Genomic DNA, 21,652 nt, shown 5'->3' with positions numbered 1-21,652 from the left:
TTTCTATTTAATAGCCACTGAACTTGTCATTGCAGGTATGGTTACAAAAGTATGGCTACCTTCCACCAACTGACCCCAGAATGTCGGTGTTGCGCTCTGCAGAAACCATGCAATCAGCTATAGCTGCCATGCAGCAGTTCTATGGCATTAATATGACAGGAAAAGTGGACAGGAACACGATTGAGTAAGTAACTGGTACTGAACTGCTCTTGACTTTTCTGTTTCAGGAAGAATAAAATAGAAATGGAAAAACTTTATGACACGCAAAGTAGGGTGACCAGAATACCCAAATAGCATTCCATCTTCAGATGGGGAGCAAAAATCTTTCTGCTTCTCCTTGACTTTTTTATTTTCATCTTGTTCTGCTGTATTTTATGATAGCATGTAGTCAGCTGCCACTGCTGAATACATTTGAGCATGTGATTCTAAAGAAAATGTTTCAGGGTTAACTAAAGTAAAGGCCAAGAGTCCAGTGTGAAACTGTAGAAGCCTAATCCAAACTGACAAGAATTCACAAAATGTTTCACAGTGGAAAATCTTTACTCCAAATTCCCTTATCCTCATTGCGAAACAAAACAGTTAGCACACTTCAATGGCCCATTCATTTCATGGTTTCCAGTAACAAAAGACCAAGTGTGGGCATTTTCACATGCAGAAAAATTAGATTAATTTTGCATGCCGTTTGCAATTATGAAATATGTAAGGCAGGCAGCATATGATCTTGTGCACAAATTGTGTTGAAAAGAGATTAAAAGTCTCTTCCAAACAACTCTATACTATGACAAATTTTAGAAATGTAACAGAAGTATTGAGAGAAACTTATCAGGTCCTAAGACTTGAAGTTGTGGTGATTCCATATAAAACGCAGTAAGAATTATCGATGATTTTAGAAGTTACTTTGCTTGAAAAGCAAACCGTACCAAAATAATGCATCCAACATTTACCTTACTGAAGTATGTTCCTCCTATTTCTCTTAAGTGTTTTTTGGGAGGAGAAAAAATTCCTTACCAGCCCCAATCTGGTGTGTCATCTTTTGTAAATTCTTTTCTAGTAAAGTAGTTGACATGAATGATTTTTTAGTCATTTATGGTTTAGGGAAGAGACTGCCTAAAATGCTGGCAGAATTGGAAAAATCATTTTATTCCACTGGCACATGCATTATTGCATTGAAAAGCAATAAAGCACAGCAGATTTTAGGGCTGCCCTAAGGGGAGGTGAGTCGATTAGGCATCCCTCAGTTTTGGAATTTAAAGGGCCTTGAAAAAGGCAGTGCAATAGCAGTAGGCTCAGGAAATGCCTTGCGAGGGAGCTGTGCTCAGAGGTATGTTTATGATCAAGCCTGCAGGGTGGAAAGACTGGGCTCTTTATACAGCTTCACTGATTGATCCTTGAGGAGAGAATGCTACTACACCCACTGCTTGTAGCCTTATAAAGACACATTAGTGGCAGCTTTGTAAGAGGTAATATATTTCACTAAAAGGAAAATAATCTGTTCACAGGTAGAAGTAAAGAGAGACTAGAAAGTAGGAAAGGAAAAGTAAAGCAGAGACCATCTCTTGCTTTAGAGTATCGGACAGCAAGATAAAACAAAACAAAAGCTAAAACAAAAAAAAAAAAAAAAAAAACAGAAACATTTAATTGCAAAGGGAAGTACTTTATGTTTGCAAGATTGTTCTCATTTCTTCAGTCATGTAAGAGGAAGAGGAATGCAACCATGCAGCAGTCCAAAGCATTCATTTTACAAGCTATTGAAAACTGAATTTTCCAGTCACGAGTTTCTTCCACATAGAAAGATAGACTAGCACACAGCAATTCCTTGGTATGCCAAATGCCAAACTTATGCCAAATGAATCACATGTTCACATTTGGAGCTGTATTAACTTGAGTCAAGCTGGAAACAGACCTGATTCTTAAAGACTTGTCTCATTTTCATTGAGAAAAAAGCAACTCATTAAATTCAAGTTTGCCTCAAGTTACTATCATTTTACAGAACTGAATATCCTTACATGAAGTGGCTATGTAACAAAGGATATATGTATTTCTAATTGTTCATTTATGGCAGTGATTTGTAAATATTTGCAATCATTTTCCATTTTGTATATACAGAGAGAATACATACCATTTTTTTGGCCAGAAATATGTGACAATTTAACATTTCTTTCTTTCTGATTAATATAATCACAAAAAATACTGGCATTTCCAAATAAAGACTGCAGTAGGAACCTCACAGAAACATGTTCTCGTCTTGTGCATACTTGCTTCTCTAGCATGTCTTGAAAGGTGATTACGAAGTGCCTCTTAGTCTGCAGAAGAATGAACAATTAAAAGAAGTTGTAGTAACTTGATAGGAATCAAGTTTGAGAATATTTACAGAGAAATAATGTCCTGCAGCATCATTATCAAATGTCTCCTGGAGGAAGCTTGTTGTTCTTAGAGACAGATAATCCCTCATGGACAACTTTGACATGTATAATTGTGAATAGTGTTAATCTTCCCTCTTCTCAAATTCACTTAATTTTGCTGTTTTTTAATTTGTTTCCCAGGTGGCTTGAAAAACCTGTTATATGCTTATTGCTGGGGATGAGGAACAATGAGTAGTAGAAATAGATCTTATCATAATACTGTAAAAAATGAGGGACATTCTGAATGGAAGAAGTATTACAATGCCAAGTCCCTTGAAAATACTCTCTCAAATTTGCATGGACTGCAACACTGTTGTATGTGATTCACTTATATATTAACAAACCCAGCCAATGACTCGATGCAAAACTTCTGGAAATGGACCCACAGTCGGCTTCCTGGTCTTTCACATCCCTGTAAAAAAGCCACTAAGTAGAGAAAGGGTAGTCAGTTGCTGTCTTCTCATAAAACTGGTGTACATCTTTATTTCTACAATGTGTTTTGCATTTTAAGGGGTACATTAGGAACATCTTGGTATACAGATTGGTTGGTATCATATAGGATGCTGAAGAAATCTATTCAGTGTTAATAAATGATTGATTTTATTTTAATATCACCCTTTAGAAATAAATGGCAAATGTGGTCACTTTAGTGCTCTCAAGAGCTTCTAATCAAGTTTAATTCATACGTTATAATTAAAATATAATTGTATTTCTCTATGATCTCTGCTGCATCTACATTAATTACCAGTCACAAAGTAAGAAATGGTGGTAAACTTTGAGCTGCAGAAATTGTTTTAGCAGTCTTTGTTATTTGTAAATGTTAGGGTTTGTGCAAAAGATATAGATAAAGTCTTGTTTCCTCGGCAGATGTTCAGTGAGAAGCCTTGCAGAAATGGCATCTTCAGTAACAGGGTTGAAAGTATCATATATCACTCTTTGACTGCTTTCTATTACATAGAGGAGTGCCAGTAAGGTCCTGTAATAATAGTAAGAATGCAGTAGAGAAGGATAAAGACATTTAGAAAACATGTCTCTCTCTCCTCACAAGAAGATTCAGGGCAATTCAGTGGTGAACTGTACTGAAATAAAATTCTACAGTTTTTCCAGCCATAAAGTCAAACTGAATTTTTTACACTCTCTCCTTTATTTTCCTTCTGTGGTAGTTAGTGCTTTTTTCTTCTTAAAATGCTCCTCCAGCCACTCAGTAAATCTCCAACTAAACAAATATTTATTTATTTTAATAAATATTGTACAATTTTGATTATGGTTAAAATGGAAAGACGTTTTAAGTATTTTCAATTTATTCTGAAGGCTTAAGGTGAGGAGGGAAAAATTAATCCTTCCTTTACTCCCCAAAGAACAAAATATGGTTAGACAACTGGGCTGAGTCATGGGAAGTTTAGCTTCAGCCTTTTTTTTTTTTCCCCACTGGAGGAACATTATAATTTTGCTGCATATTTTTATTTTAATCTTCTCAGCTTTTCCGTGAGTCTAAACTATTTTAATTCTCTTTACATAAATAGCTCTTCAAGCCTTAAACTAATGGACCTAAGAAGAATTTGATGTGACATAGTCTACAGATAGAGTACATTCGTCACAATTAAGCCTCTTTATTGAGTACTGATAAAATATTAATATTGAGGGGCTGCTGCATAACATAGTTTCACAGGTTCAGAAACAGTGATGAAAGAGAGGCAACCATTACTAGTATGCAACTTTAAAAAATAATAATAATAATAAAAAAATATTTTTATTATTTTTATAATTAAAGTCTAAGCACTCAAGAACAGGGAAGACATCAGTCCTATGATGCTACAAGAAGCTATATTGAGAAGAAAATAGAAAATAATGTTTTCTATGTCAACTACACCCCAGATGGAAGAGCACTTTATAAACTAAGTATCCACAAATTTCATGAGCATTGATGATTGACAACAAAAGCCTTCCCCCTAGTGGAAATAAGGCCTGTCAATGTTCTTGACACTGGTCAAAGAACTTTTAACATTAAAAAAATGTGAAAATGTAAATTATCTTCTGGAAATTGTTAACATTTTGTCTTATTTCTGGACTTGACTGTCACACAAATTTACTACTAATAATTTGTTATAAAGTCCAATTGCCAAATGTAGCTCAATTAGGATTTGGGTCATAGATCAGTTAACAGTCCAACTCTTCCACTGCATTAAACAGAGAAAACTGCATCTTTCCTGAAATGTCACTTGAAGATGAGTTGCTGAAAGCTAGTGAACCACTTATTCAAAAGCCTCCACTTGATTTACATTGAGATTTATGCTATGTATGAGCCACAGTTCCAGTTCTCATGTAACCATAAGGACATAAAGTGAGATAGACAGCATGACAACATGGAAAATCCCCTGCCGATGCCAACTGGCAAGGAAGCAAGCATAATATTCTGGATAGGTACATGGCTCTTCAGAATCAATGGAAGAACGAATTCATTTGAGGCTCCATTAGCTAAGTTAAATTTTTTTTGGAGAGAGGGGTGGGAGAGGAAGAACTAAGTCCATTGATTTGAAATTATTGTCCATGAAACACTAAAACTGTAAGTGGTATATTATGTATTTATACAAAACAGAGATGTTTTTGTAACTAACAAAGTACAACGGGCTTTTTTGTTGTTGTTATTTGTTATTTGTTTATTTTTCTTCATTACTTCCGACTTTGTTTTGCTGTTATGTTAAGGTGATACAACTTGCTTTTTGTCATGCATCTTTTTCTGCAATTTGAGTGTGCAGTTTCAGAAGCATAATATAAATGCCATAAAAAAAACCATGGTAACTGCATGATGACCTAACATGCATGATTCAGTGAGAAAATGTATTACTGACAACATTTAAAAGCTTTGTGATGTCTGAGCAAAAATTTAATCTCTTTGGTAAAATATATTTCACTAAGAATAGAGCCATAGAGCCAGCTTTGGTTTGTAGTTGAGACATGCCTCTATAGTTTTCTTTTATTATTTGAGCAAACCTAAATAATGCATCTCAGAAACTGTTCATATCTACTTTGCTGAATTGATACTTTCTATGAGAAATGAGAAGAACCTGAAATAAAATTGCAGGGTATTTCAGCAAATGTAGGTAGGATAAATTTTATATACTTTGCACTGTTGTCTTTGCAGACGGTGGAAAAAGATCATTATAGTCCTTACAAACACATATCATACAGTCAACAGTTTTATGATTATGGAGACATACTCCATAATTATTCTGACAAGAAATTAAAGCAAATCATTGTTTCATATTTGATAACAGATCAAAATTCTAGGTAACTGTTGGTTACTATGTATAAATTTTGGTTTCTCCTATTGCACTACTTTATGGAGGCATCACCCATCAAAGTTTTTGCTGCCACTGACATTCTGCTATAGTGTTTATCAATGCAAGTGGGGTTAAGAGTCAACTTCATGCAGTCACTAAAATTTATATTTTCCTACAGTCTGATTTTGTTTAGACATTTAAACAATAGTTTTCAATCCATAGTTATAAATGAAACATTACAAGCTTGGCTCATTTATAAAAATTAGAGTGTCTGATTTGACTGGAAGTCCGTATTCCATTAGCCTGTCTAGAAAAACTCATTCAGTATGCAATATAGTTTTTCCTATATTAGTTGCAGTTATAAAACTTACAATGTACATTTTATTCCTTGAGTACAGAATGGAAAAATCAAAGATTTCATTGGATTGTGTAGTATATACATAATTTTCAAATATGTACAGGAGAAGATTAAATAACTTGGTTCCTTTTTTGTTGTTGTTTGTTTGTTTGTTTTTTGAGGTTTTATTATCTGCACGTGTTTTTAAAAGGAGTCTACATTCTAATTAGATGACATTTCAAGTGACTTCTATGTCTTCCATTCATAAAGCTATTGTGTATATGTATTTATGAAACATTGCTTAAATGCCAGGTCAGGAAGTGCTTCATGCAAGCCTGAATATAGAATAGGTATGTACCACAGGAGAGCTATATTTTTTACATCAGTAATTATTTGGTATGATAGAAATAAAGTCAGTGACCTAGAAAAGTAACAGAGGAGTGTGTGCTTTATTTACACAAGTAATGTCTGAAATCTGACTGTTATTCTGATGGAAAATTGTGCCGTAGCTGCTCAGTTTGTGTAAAAACATTGCTTCAGCTGAGTTTTATTACTTTTAATCAAGCTAAGTAAGTCCTTACACCACAAGGGAGAAACAGTGCTGTCAGTGATACTGCTGCTGAAATCATGTTTCATCTTACTTTTGATAATTTGTAATGTTGTAACTTTGGCAAACTGGGGATATTTGAAATACTGGAATACTTTGAAGTATGAAGACCACTGCAAGAACTAAGCATTTCTGTGGGGAATCTTGTGCTGCCACAATGGTTGTTTTTGTTTGTGAATTAGACCTTTTCAAATCCATTCTATGCAGAACATCAAATTTTCCCCAGGCAGAATTCTTGAGTTAGATATTTCCAGAGCTGATTCTCTTCCTTGTGTAGACAGACAGTGAGATAGTAACAAGACAGTAATAACTAATAAATAGTATTGTACAACAGTATATATAATATTAATAGTATTACGATGTTGGAGGTTTCAATGTTCTGACGGTTGTCTGGGCTCTTTGATTAGAAGAACTTGAGGCTTTTTTAAAGAAAATGTCAGTGAGGCAAAATAGAAGGATCATATAACAAAAAATTGATCTAGTAACTAGTGATTTGAGTATACCTGTGTGTATTTACTTTAACATCACCCCCAGTAAGCAATAATGCAGATCATAATTACCTTGAATGAATGAGAGTAAATTACTACTTATGCACTACTTGTAGGTGTGAAGTTTTTATTCAGTGGTTATAGCAAAAGAAAACTAGGAGAAACAACAGCAAATACATTTGATTCTGAATGTCATGAGAGCAATGAATCTCCAGAAAATACATGTCTGGTAACAAGATAACTTCCTCTTTTTAGCCAGTTTCATACAGACAAAAATTTGATAGTACCATCACTTTGGAAAAAGTTAAGTGTTTTTGTTAGTTGGGTGTAGTGGTTATGATTTTTCTACGATGTTGCTTCAACTACGTGGTATTTCTTGCAGCTGGATGAAGAAGCCTCGATGTGGTGTGCCTGACCAAACAAGAGGCAACTCCAAATTTAACATCCGTCGGAAACGATACGCATTAACAGGACAGAAGTGGCAACACAAACATATCACTTACAGGTACAAAAATACTAACACAGACTTATAAATGTCACTAGTCACACTGAATTTTAAAAGTAAATGTAAGTTTTTGAACTATATTTCAATATTTCAAGAAGTTTATTGATAATATATGTTATAAAAATGGTGCTTTGAATACTTGGTTAATTACAGAAGAATTAAGTAATTTTTTTTTAATCAAAATTCATCGAAATCAATGCATACAGTAAGCAGTGAATTCTCTAAAGCTTTCAGCATCAAATTAACACCCAATATGTCCTTAACCTTGCCTTACAACCCTCTTAACAGCTTCTCAGGGAGCATTTCTCTGAAAGTGGGAGCACTCTAATGAAATTGAGATCTCTAATTCAAGTACGTAAAATATGTTATTGAAGAAAGCCAGTCTCAGTAAAATGCTGGGGCCTACAGCATACCGTCAGGCATGTTCTGAAGTAACCATGAATTGGATTACATTACTGTGAGTCACTGACCTAACTTTTTCCTGCTTACATGGTAATGGACACTGGGATGTGGGGATATACATCTGTGCAGTTCCTGAGTCTGGCATATAGGTTACACAGCACGTTGCCTATTCTGTCAGACTGATCTTTCCAGGATAAAGTATGCAACATAGGATACACAGTTTTTCAACAGGCCAATGATTCCAACAAGACCTGATTGAAAATTTGCTCAGCCTCACTGGGATTTCTGTTCTAAGAAGAGTGAGATCAAGGGGACAAAACTGTTTTTAAATTCACTGATGCTGACATTATTCATAACCCTATTTACATATTAAATTTTAAGTCCGTAAGCTCTAATGGCCATATAGACTGTTCTTCATACCACAGTGAAGAGAGTTTTATTAGTAATTATATATCAATGCTATGGCTTATGTTTTAATTGGAGAATTTTATTTTAAGACATTAAACACTGGTATAACTTCAAGTGACAGAGAACTGACTACTTTGTGATTAGCACGTTGTGCTGGCTGATGGTCTTTAAATTTAATGTGGATGGAATACATAGCTGACCAGAATAAGAAAGCACTTTCATCTGAATTCTAAAATTTAAACCTAGTGTGCATACAGGCATTTATACAGACTGGGAGGAGCGGTCCTTGAAAGCAGCCCTGCAGAGAAGGACCTGGCAGTCCTGTTGGATGAAAAACTTAACATGAGCCAGCAGTGTGCTCTTGCAGCTCAAAAAGCAAATGGTATCATGGGCTCCATCAGAAGAGGGGTGGCCAGCAGGGACAGGGAGGTGATTGTTCCCCTCTACTCTGCTTTTGTGAGGCCCCATCTGGACCGAAAATATCTGGAGTACTGTGTCCAGGTCTGGAGCCCCCAGTACAAGGAAGACAGAGCTGTTGGAGAGGGTCCAGAGGAGAGCCACAAAGATGATCAGGGGACTGGAGCACCTTCCCTACAAAGACAGGCTAAGGGAGCTGGGCTTGTTTGGCCTGGAGAAAAGAAGGCTGGGGGGTGACCTCACTGCAGCCTTTCATTACCTAAAGGGAGCCTACAAACAGGAGGGGAATCAATTCTTTGAAAGGATAGATAACAGCAAGACAAAGGGAAATGGTTTGAAGTTGAAGAAGAGAAGATTTAGGTTGGATGTCAGAGGGAAATTCTTTACAGAGAGGGTGGTGAGGTACTGGAACAGGCTGCCCAGAGAGATTGTGGACGCCCCGTCCCTGGCGGTGTTCAAGGCCAGATTGGATGGGGCCCTGGGCAGCCTGGTCTAGTATTAACTTGGGAGGTTGCTGGCCCTGCATGTGGGAGCTGGGTTGGAGATTCATGATCCTTGAGGATCATAAATGAGGTCCCTTCCAACCCTGCCACTCTGTGATTCTGTGATACATATATATGAAAAGCATTCAGGATCAGAGAAAAGTATGTGTTTTTCCTTCTCCTTTGTAAACTGTCTGATTTTCTATTTCATTACAGATTTTTTTTACAACCTATAGTAATTTTTGGTGAATTACAGACCAAAATGCACTTAAAGTAATAAAGCCTCGAATAAGGCTTAGTGTTAAAAAAAAAAAAAAAAAAAAGAATAAATAATACAATACTAATCTTTCTGGATATAGAAAATTTAAAACAACTAAGAGCAATCAAAAAAAGAGAAATACTTTCTTCCCTTCCCCTGCCCTATGACTTCATTCTTACAGGCTTAATTCCAGTTAACTGGCTGACATTTTAAGTTGCTTTGTTCCCTAAACTTTTGATCATATCTCTAGCTTTGTGCCTGCTTTATTTTATTCAGTGCCACTTCTCAATCTCTTTGTAACCTGCAGGTTTTCAGCTGCATTCTGCCTTCCTATCTAGTCAAACCTTGTAGTTTGATCTGTGCCTGTTAAGTAGACTTAATAAAATCTCCAAAAAAGGATAAATTTATCTCTTATTTCCACCTCTCTGAAAAGAACAGGATAGAAACACAGAATAAACAATGAAGAAAAGATGCTGTCTACTGAGGTTATCTTAACATAGACCTGCATTGACTGACTTTTCTAAACAAGAGGAGTAATTGCAAAGAAAAGAGTATGTTGTGTTAAAAAAAAAAAAAAAAAAAAAAAAAAAAGAACAGATCTTGAAGGATGAATATTAGCAGCAGCAGTTCATAGCAGGCTTTCTGATAGTATTTCATGGATTTTTGTTGTTGTTGTTGTTATGTTTATTTGTTTTTGCCAAAGACTTTAGAATACAGCAAGACAAACTTTTAAAATGTTAGCTGCTTATTTCAAGAAAATATTTAATTTTAACTTGTAAAATGTATAAGACTTGTTGAGCTCTGTGAAATTCATAGATGTGGAGCCATTTCCTGACTCTTCTGTCACTCGAGAGGTGCAAATTCAGTGCTGAGTAAAGCCCTTTGAAAGTATTCAACAGCTACACATTCACCATTTCAAATCTGTCTGGCAAGAGTATATCTTAGATGCCATATATCCTCAGATGCTTTACATATGTAACTATCACTTTATAAAAAATATCAAAGCATTGTTAATGGTAAAATAGAATTGGGATCACATATAAATGCATTTTAATCTGTGTCTACTTGACTTTTTAGTTTGGCATTTTCTGTCTATCTTACCATTTTTACCCCAAGTATTGCTGCTGACACTTGTTAAATTTAAAAGAGCAGTTGTTCAGAGTGTTTTCCCTGTTAGATTGTCTCTATAATCATAAGTAGGAGGATCAAGACAGACAAATATTCAAATTTTATTACATTTTTCTTGCTACCTTTCCCTATTTTCAATTTGTAATTTTTCACATTGAGCAGCTCCTCAAAATTTCAAGATGAAACTTTTTGGCCACATATAATTATCATTAGTTTCAAAAAGCTGTATGTCTGCAGTGTTGCTGTGCAGAATTCTGTTATTTGAAATAATAGCACAGAATGGGAATTGTGCTGCTTTAGTTATAATGTATCTCCCTCAGGGAATGCAGCTTTCCATTTACTTGAACCGGTGAATAGGTTGTTTGTTAGAACTTCTGTTTATAATGGAGCTACGCAGTAATATTAATTTCTGCATCTTTTCTGGTTGGTACAGTTCATGCTTGTATACCTTTTAAATGCTATTTTTACTTATGTACTATTTACACTGCTGTTGTATTTCAATATTATTTTTACTAAAGGAGTAAAATAAAGTGATTATTTGAACCATTTTGCCAACTCATATATGTAAGTGCTGAAACCTATAGTTCAATTACAGAACAATTCAGAAAAAATGAATGAGAGTCTTAACTCTTCCTTATGTTTTACACTGCATCAAGTTACAAAACAGTCTCTGACAGAACATAATATAGATTCAGAGTAGAAATCTATGAAACATATAAAGGAATTTTTTAACGTATTTTTTTTTAAGGTGAAATTTACCAAGACACAAATCGTTCTTGAAAGCAATCACCTCTTTCAATAGCAAAGTAAATCAACTGGTACTTTAAAGAAAGGGCAAGATTGTGAATCAATAAAGAAATCAGCTTCATAAAATAGAACATGAATGTTTATATTTCTTTTGTAGACATATAATTAGACAGAGAATTATTTCTTACAAAGTCTTCCTCACAAAAAGTCTTGGCAGACAATACTTAATTTTAACTCTAGCACTAAGAGAGTCAGTAACTGGTCTGTTGTTCAGATGGTTCATTCTGCAGAACATTTTTAAATAAAATTAAAGAATGCTATCCAAAAAATCTAAGATTTGCTTTGAGTTATGACCATCATTTGGAACTCAGCATTTTAAAAGAACAAATAAAAAGTACTTTAAACACTGTTCTGCAGCTTTATTCTGCCTTCTTGATGAAGAGAAAAATACAATTTTGTTGTTCAGGAATGAGTAACATTAATTTAATTGATATATCTGCAGATGGCCTATAGCCATCTACAATATGGCCATCCATCAATATGCAAGTTTCCTTTCCATTAAAAGTAAAAAACAGAAATAAGGAGAAATAAGCACTTCTTGATTATTTATTTATTTATTTATTCGGAAATGCCGAGAAGGTTCTAAGTTTAATTAATTTGTGAGCAACTGAAATAGCTGGTAGTCAGTCTTCAATATGAAGGCAATCTTCTGTGCTTTAGTTCAGTTATTTACTACTTACTTACACTTAAGTAATATGTTTTGAAACATGCTAGAAGAATGTATAGGACTGGGCTGTATCTCATTATCCTTTTTTCCCCACATACATGTGAGGACAAGACTAACTCAGTGGGAATCCCTGATGATGTGCTCTTGTACCTTCAAGTCAGTAGCCAGTTTTGAAGTAGCTCCTCTCCTTATCACAGAGTTCACAGTAGCACAGAAATATACATGCAGATTTATATTGAGAGGCGATAGTTGCAGATGTAGAAAGCATGCTGAGTGATATGGTGAAGAAATTCTTAGGGGTCTCTGAAAAAACAGTGCTTTTAAAAATACCCACCTGCGAGTTCTTATCATTCCTACTGATGTGCTTTGCTGAAACTCTGAGGACTTGCAGCTGCAAACTCTAGCAAAATGGGGATTTAAACTAGGAAGACTAGTTGTTTCCTACAATGCAATTCTTGTTAACTCTTAGGTTATGATAGGGCTCAATTGCTGGGACAAGGATGCTTTAATTCCTGACACTATGCATTAGCTTTCTATAGTACTGATGGATGCAGAAATAGACCTTAAATAATGACATATCAAATATTCTTAGGCCATTACACTTGTATCTCCTGCAAGCTTTCAAGCAAAAATACTATAAAATTTTCACTTCTAATCAACTTTATGATACAGGGAAAAGTCTCTGGTGTCTACGTAGCTCTGCTAGGTATACATTATAGGCAAAGTTTATGAATGGGAAGAAAATTGAGAACTTCCGTTCCTACATGCTGATTTAAGGATGTATATCCCCTTCTCTCCCAAACCTTAGTGCTGTCAGAAAATCTATTTTCATAAAGGCATTGCTTGTTCTTTTCTTAAATGACAGTGTTAGTATTCTGTTCCTCAGCCTTTCTAACCTCTGAACTGAAGGCAAAGGAAATGCAAAATATATGTAATAAAAAGTATTTAAATTACACTTTATTGATTCCAAAATCTCTGTGATTAAAAAAAATAAAATAAAAAAATCCAATATCTATATTTCTGAGAGTGGATTCCAACTTAAAAGCCTATTAAATTGACTAAATGTAATTAAAGTAAAAATGCCCTTTATTATATGAAGTTTTGGTATTAGCCTTCTTCAAATAAGATTTATCTCCCTAGTAGAATATAAATTCTCATTCCTTTAATAATTGCTTACTTCAATAATCCTGAAGTAATAAAATACTTAAACATCAGTACATTTGTCTTGCATTCTATTCAAATTAATTAGTAATAAATTACAGCATGGGATCACATTCCTGTAAAAGTAAAATATTTACTAATCTTGGTTTTGTATCTTAGGAACCTTACTCTTGTCACTTTTCAGCCTCCTTTGAACAAACTTTACAGGGATAATATTGGCCATAAAACAAGAGTCAAGAGAGTTATAGATTGTGTCCACTGTGGCAACAGTAAGTTGATTCTCAATGTGACCACAAAACAAGAAAATCAAAACAAATATCTCTGACTTGAGTTTAATCAGCTGGAGCAGGAGCTATACAAATCATGATCACATTTTATATAAGAAAGGTTTTTAGGTTATAGCTATCAAGAGGTAGCAAAGTGAGAAGAAAGAAGTGAGAGATTAATGAAGTAACTTGACAGAAAGTGTCTCTAGAGAAATTATGACACAAAATAAAAAATATCTTTGGCCAGAGGTAATATATTCATTTCAATAAAAGTAAGATCAGGACCATAAAAAAAAAGAAGAAAAGCTTAGGTTCAGTTTAGGTTTGATTGACAACAACAGTGATGCTTCAAACAGTTATTTAAATTTAAGCTATATTTCAACTGTTTCATATCAAGTAAAGATATAGAATTTGTTGATTACTTCATATAGATTAGTGACTGCATCTTTTTACCTATTCAGTTGGATTTCTTTCTATTTTCTTCTGTGTCTCTTCTTATTTTACGGTTTCCCATTTACAACTTTTGATCAAGAAAGCCTAGTAATTTTTTAAAGAAATTCAATTATTCTCCAAATTTATACTTAATTGATATATTCTTGTTACAGAAAAGGTTCATCATTATAATTACCTAATAATTTTGAAAGCACCCATTAATATCCATTCTAATCATCACAACAGGGTAGTAATCCTGTATGCTGGATAAACTGTCAAAACCAATTTAAAATATTATTTATTATATGCATTGAAGAAGTATCAAATTCTGCAGCCCACGGAGGATTCTATCATTGAGTTATTACAACTCTTGTGGAGACTATTACTGCTAGATAAGCAGTAATGCTAAGCTTTATGCAAAAGTATTCAGAGCTTTATCTAGCATTTCCTGAATCACGTACTGGGTCTAGTTTGGATAAGTGGTGTTAATTTTATATACAGGATGTAAACCAATTTAAGAAAAGAATACATAAGTAAATAAACAGTGAGCTCTTCCACTGATAGAAAGGTAAAAAAAGGAAATAATGAAATTATTATAATGAAATTAATAATGTCAAGATGTAATTCCCCGTTTAAATTTCAGAGGAGTGATTCTACAGAGCCAAGCGAGGTATGTCCTGACAGCCTTACAAGACTCCTGAAGCTGTTGCAGCCAAAATGTATCACTGAAAGATGAAGAATGTTTTTGGAGGCTATTTTGAAGGAAGGGGGGGGAGGATGAGAAGGAAAACCCAAAGCTTTTTTAAACTGAACGTGAGGCAGAATTCAGAAACATAGTCTCCAATACAAGGCTCTTCAAGCATCTGTAGAAGTAGTGCTTCAGTGCGAAAAGTTCATATCATGGATGAATTTTTTTTTTCTTCTACAAGAGATGCATTTAAAAACTACAATGCCTTAACCAGCTGCTATGTTGAATGCATGTTTGCATCAGACAGTAATAATAACCAGAAAATATTGTATGCAGTGGGTACATGTCTGTGATTGCCTGAGAATAACAGCTTTCAAAATCTGTAGAAAATGTCAGTGTACTTGTTTTTTAAAATATAGAACATGAGTAAATATTTAATCTTCTTCACATTTTGTTTATTAAAAAACTCTTTAAGCTTCCGTTGCTGGTCTGCTCAATGTCAGCACTGAAGATTTCTCTTTACAGGCTTTTTTTCTTGAAGTGATTACTAGACAGGAAAACAATACTCAGGAAATACCATCTTCTTATTATGATGGGCTCTGTCTTGCAGTACTACCACCATGCAGCAGGAGAGATTTTGAGTCAGCATATTCCCCACTTACTTTTATTTGAGACAAGTTATCTGAACATGTTGAATGTAAGATACCTAGCTGCTTTTTTTATGTTACAAGTGACAGTTACCACTATCTTAGGTGACTGCTATTTTTAAGATGTAGAGATCCATGTAATAAGAAAAGGGAGAAAAGGGATCATTTAAGACTTTATCTGCTACTGCAGTGATATGTCTAAACCAAATTCTTAGAAGAGTTGTAGAATTTCTAAAAGCAGATACACTGTAGCTACTGATTTTGTTACTGCACTTTGGAGACCGAGACCATGAAAGAAATGTGAAATTCTTTGGAATTTATATGTTTGTACTGGCGAAATATTCTAAGCAATATTTCCAGCTAGACAACTTCAACATTGTTGTTAAAAGAAGTGTTAGAATTTGGAATTTTAGGATTGAACATGGCTTGTACTAAACCCATTAAAAGGACAATCATCTTCTGGAAATCGGAATAACTACTGATTTGTTTCATTTCTTTCAGAAGCCACATTTTTCATTATAATCTTACTCTCTCCAGAAGGCCATTTTGGAAGCCAGAAATCTGTCTTGTGCTAATACAGAATGTATGCTTTGAAAAATCCTTTTTAATGACAATGAATCTTGAGGTGTAGAATGCTATTTCAAAAAGTAAGTCAATAGTTGAAGCCCCTGGAATAAGTCCCCCTCATAGGTAATTACCCACATGCATGTGAAATTAGAACAATGGCTCAATTTTTCTTTTGTAATCAGTGATTAAAACGTAATTCTGTGCACTGAAAGGGCAAGAAAATGTAAAGTGACAAGGACTGCAATGTGAATCAGTTCCTCTTAGACCTAGAAATTAATCAGTTTATCACCAATACAAAACTCCAATCTGCTTTCATCTAATCTGTTTTCATCCATTTCCTCATGTCATTTTGCAGCTTATATAACCTCAGAGTGTGACTTTGATCCATTACTAAGATTTCTAAATAGAAAACAATAAAAATAACAATAGATTTATCAGGTTAAATGTTACTACATAAAAAGCAACAGGTTTGCTAGATGTACTCTCTTTCCTAGAAAAGCGTCCTGATTCATTATATGCAGCAGACAACAGAGGGCCTAATCCTTTAGTGAACTGCACTTGGGACATTTTATGTGCATATTTTCAGATTAAGACAAAATTCACCAACTTTTCAATTTATACTCTTAGCACAGCAGCATGTTAATTGTTATGAAGTTTTTGGTAGTGGCAGTGTGAATGTACTTTTGTGAGATGTTTTCATTCATGTTCGTAAATTATTGTGCATTCTTTCTGAGGCATCTTAAAATAGTAATTCACAAAAGAGGGAGAGATTCTTCGGGGACCAGTCCTCGGACCAGTGCATTCAGTACTTTTTAACCACATAAAATAACTATAATGTTGACCTTTAACCCTTGCGAGCAGCTTGGCACTACCAGCCACTCACTCACTTTCCTAAATGTGCTGGAGAATCAGAAAAGTAACAGGCTGACAAGAAAAAGAAAAGAAAAAAGTTAAAGGAAAAGCTACACATGCAAGTAAAAACAAAGCCATAAACTTCACTTTTGCAGAAAAAAACATAGCTTACACCCTTTGGAGAAGCACTATGTTTATGGTGCCTTCCTTACCTCCCCTAGGATAATTCCCAACTGCTTAGCTTTTCCCTTTTTGGAGAAATTGGTACTGATTCATGAGTTAGAATAGTTTGTGAAATTTTTTATCTCTTGTGATTGTGATTGTAAGAAACAAAGAGGAATGATCCTTAAGTCCATGCTCTTTTAGAAAGAAAGTTAGGAATTTCTGAAATTCTTAATTACACACTTCAAGCTATTTAGTAGATAGTTGCAGGATGCACATTGTGTATGGGGATTCTTTGAATGTGATCTCTCCTATTTTATAATGCTGGCCTACAGCATCAGAGGGGGATGCTGGTGGTATGACAGTAGAGACTGAACTTTCATACTAATATTCCATTACATCCAATTTTGCTGTGTAACAGATGGCAGAAGAGAGGCAGTCTGACCAAATGGTGTTTGATGTGGAAGTGTGTATGAAATAAAGAAGTGTCATTAAACTCCTCCATGGGGAAAAAAAATGGCACCTGCTGACATCCATTGATGCTTCCTGAATGTTTATGGAAACCAAACAGTGGATGTGAGCACTGTGAGACAGTGGGTGGTATGTTTCAATGTGGGTCACCTCCACTGGTGTAGATTTTTACAAGTGCAGCCTCCAGGCTATTTTTCATAGTGGGCAAAAATACAAAGCTAATGGTGATGACTATGTTGAAAAGTAGTCTCTTCTTAGGTCTATTCTATTCATGACATTCTCTTTGTTCTCCATTAACACATTTTGCTGCTCAGATGCATAGAAATTTACACACACTCCAGAATATTACATATTAAACTTATGCTGTCCAGTTAGTCAAGCACATGTCAAATGAATTAGTTGCAGCAATTTCAGTACAGGCGCATAAGCCTAACACTGATTATTGGCATTCTTTTCTTGAATTGCGAAACGAAAGCAAATAAAGCAGTTTTTAAAGATATTTCTACCGTAAATTTAGTTCCTTAATTGTAACTCTGACATTATTTTCTTTGCCTTTCACTTGTGTGTAATTGAAGAAGTGGTGGAGACCGTAATTTGTACTTAGCAATAATATTTTAAGAATTAACACAAAATTATGTTCTATAAAATGATTTTTCTGATGAACTCTACAGTCTTCTGCATGATTAATAAAAGCAATCAGATTATAAAAGGCATATTAACATCAAGCTCTTTATTGTGATAAGGAATTATCCATCCAGTTGGAAATGCATCAAGCACCATTTTCAAGGCTCTGCAAATAGTGGCTGGTGGTCACAGCATGGAGCTCTGCAAATTGTTAATGGACCTGCTAAGAAGTTAAAAATTTCATTTAACTGGAAACATTTTAAGTTTCCGATTAGAATGCCATTCTTTAGATGTGATGGATTTGAATTGTGATCCAGGAGGTAAACCATCAGTGGTTGATTAATCTGGTTATCCCACTGCTAGGAATTTTTTTTCATTAAGAAATATTATTCATGTTCTAAAAATAAGATTTTTGTGCTGCTGAGAATAACCCAGCTAACATGTAATACATTTTAGCAAAAAGAACTGCACAGATTAATGCAATTTCTCACCTGCTTGATTAAAAACAATTTCCTTAAGGGAAATAATGCCACACTGGCCTGTAAAAGCACTGTTTTTTTTTTTTTGTTTGTTTTTTTTTATTATTTTTTTGTTTTATTTTTTGTTTTGTTTTGTTTTGTTTTGTTTTTAAATAATTAAGGAAAAATGGATGCAAGCAGTCAAGTTTAATCTGTTCAATCTTTCTGTTTCTTTCAGCATTAAGAACGTCACTCCAAAAGTAGGTGATGCTGAAACCCGTAAAGCCATTCGCCGTGCCTTTGATGTGTGGCAGAATGTAACTCCTCTAACGTTTGAAGAAGTTCCGTATATTGAATTAGAAAATGGCAAGAGAGACGTGGATATTACAATCATTTTTGCATCAGGTTTTCATGGAGACAGTTCTCCCTTTGATGGGGAGGGAGGATTTTTGGCCCATGCATATTTCCCTGGGCCAGGAATTGGGGGAGACACTCATTTTGACTCAGATGAGCCATGGACTTTGGGAAATCCTAATCATGATGGTAAGAGAAGATTTCAGTTTAAACAAAATAAATAAAATTAATTAAAATGTGTCATGAATTTACAGCTATTTCCACACTTCCCTATTCTTAAAGTTACTTAGTTTCCTAAGTTCACAATTGTTTTGTATTCTCTTCAGTTAATTGGTCTGTTAGGAATCTTCAACAAAAAGTTTCTGTCTAAAAGTAACTTAGAGCATGAAAAAGTGTTTCTCCTGAAGCACATTAAATTCTCATTGGAAACATTTATGTTCATTCAACAATTGTACTGTTGAATATTTACATTACTCCTTTCATTTCTAACTTCTTTGCCATAAGTGTTTTATTTAGGTTCAGGGAAAATTGAATGTTCATTAGAAGTAATATAAGAGTGGTTAAAAAGAGCTGACACTACTCACCAATACAGTGGATACTTATGTGTAAGAAACCTAATCTGCTTTTCTTAATGGTGATGAAATGGCAGAATTTTTAAGTTAGCTCTTAAGAGTGCTATTCCAAGAACAGAAATAACATTTCTGAATTTTGAATCTTACTTGGAACTTATGATTCCTTATTTAAGTTGTACATTCCTTATAGTCATATAAATGACTACACAATGCACTAGACAAACAATCTGGCTTTTGCTGAGTTCCAAGTTCATGTGACTAAATTACTTCCATTATCTAAGAAGCCTAATTTAAAATTGATTTTTGCATATCAGCAGAAGAGTATCTAGAAAGTATTTTTGTGTAGAAATTCTGTGTTCACTGTTTTGGCTCCATATGTTCTAGTAGATCTCTCCATCTCAGTTACACAGCTGTAGAGTCTTTTCAGCAAACAGTGTTGCACAGAAGAGGATGCACTGATACATAAACAGGATGTTACTGATGCACAAAAGATTATAAAGATAACAATGAAATGCAAAAATGTTGTATTTGAATGTTAAAACCTATCCAGTGAACAGTCAGAGCTTTTATCTAACAAGTTTGTCACCTAAGATCTTCCAAGTCAAATTCAGAGTTTTCTGTGTACTAGCTTTTGTAGCCTGGTGTTTGCAGCAAAGTGTGAAATGAATATTTCAGGGATGTTTTGACTGTTCTGATGGTGCAATACTTCTAAAGCACAAGGGACAGTGAGGAAAGAGCAGCTTACTTTACTATTAAGGTCTTTGGTAGAAGAATGGGTTCAAGAAGCTCATCTCCTGTGGACTGAACCCTAGATTCTTTTGGTGCAAAATGTAGTGAACTGCTCATATTTGCTCTCCACACGTTCAGCTCAGAGAAACAACAGTGAGACTCTGCTGTTTGTGCAGTTCAATTACATCATTGGTCTTCGCATTGTGAGGTTAAATCAAGGTGTTTTTATGGGCTTAGTGGGAAACAAATGCTGCGGATAATATTCTTTGTTTCTGGAACTATTTCTTAAAGCACTTAGGAAAATCTACAGGCATTTGTATTTTGATGACAAGGTGTCAGTGTAAAATGTGATAACACTTTTGGAGCGTTTCCGCATGTGGATAATTTTAGAGTGTATTAAAATGTGTGATCTTCTAGCTATCTTCTTATGTTTCTTAAATAATCTTCAGAGTGCCATAGGACACATATTTTTTATTTTATCTTTTTGTGGTTGTCTTTTGCACAGCAGTTGTCAAAAGCTATTTCTTGTATTTTATTTACTGTAAGACATCTAGAATGAAAACTTTAAGTGACAACAAAATGGTGCTATTACTAAAAATGTTTTTTTGGATATCTTAGGATATTGGCCTTTTATAAGGAAAAATTTTTATTGTCTATGTCATGAAGAGTTATCAGAAAAAAATCATTTCTCAGTTTTAATAACTTCTACCTTGATGTGTTCTTATGTACTTTTATGAGGGAGAGCTATTCCTATTGGAATCCAGTAGTCAAAATAGAGAACCCAAGGTAGTTTATGACTGCAGAAATTCTGCAAAATAAATGAAAATTAAAGTAAATATCTTACCAATGTGAGTTTTCCAAAAAATTTTGGCAAATCCTGGTTTCATTGTTGATATCGTATGAATTACAAATCTTTTGTCACAGCTACTGTCAAAACAAAAGCACTGTGTGATTGACACTCTAGAAGTAACAACATATGTGTAGTTGATTTGTATGTTCAGAGTTCCTGTTTCTCCATGGCTTCCAGTTGTCAGGTAGGCCAATGACAATTTTACTGCATTAGCTTAGGTCTAGGAATCCTGAAGGAATGTCCACTGTTTTATTTTTCTTGGTGACTGGAAACAATTTCCAAGTGGAAAAAGAAGATAAGCATTCCATTGGGGATTGACAGGAAGAAAAGACTTACAACTCTCTTAGGCTCTCTACCATCTTGAGCTCAGTCTAAGAGCACTGAAAAGCAGAAGGTTGAAAAATCTATTTCTGATCTTAGCCATGAGTCATTTTTCTCAGGTGAGTGTCTTTTTTTTTAAGATTCATTGCTGCAATAGTCCACCAATAGTCATCTTCATGTGGTGTTGTTAAATATTGAACAGAAGAGTAAAAAGTTTTAGCAATAAATTTTCGTTTTTATTTTTCAAACTATATATCACCCGAAAGCAATGATTTTCTCAGATTTCTATTTAATTGGATTATCTTTTT

General features: G+C 34.4%; 1 protein-coding gene across 1 annotated transcript in view; it reads left to right on the top strand.

Moving 5' to 3' along the window:
* Positions 1 to 21,652, top strand: part of MMP16 (matrix metallopeptidase 16) — a 172,977-nt gene that overhangs the window by 92,796 nt on the left and 58,529 nt on the right. Inside the window, exons 2-4 of the mRNA XM_042870279.1 lie at positions 36 to 184; positions 7,498 to 7,620; positions 18,757 to 19,061. Of these exons, the coding sequence (XP_042726213.1) occupies positions 36 to 184; positions 7,498 to 7,620; positions 18,757 to 19,061 (577 nt within the window). The remainder of the gene's footprint in view (positions 1 to 35; positions 185 to 7,497; positions 7,621 to 18,756; positions 19,062 to 21,652) is intronic.

Source organism: Lagopus leucura, unplaced genomic scaffold (genome assembly GCF_019238085.1).
Source record: "Lagopus leucura isolate 7727_CA_CO unplaced genomic scaffold, USGS_WTPT01 Super-Scaffold_100002, whole genome shotgun sequence".
Classification (NCBI taxonomy): Eukaryota; Metazoa; Chordata; class Aves; order Galliformes; family Phasianidae; genus Lagopus; species Lagopus leucura.
This window is presented reverse-complemented; position numbering and strand designations above follow the sequence as displayed.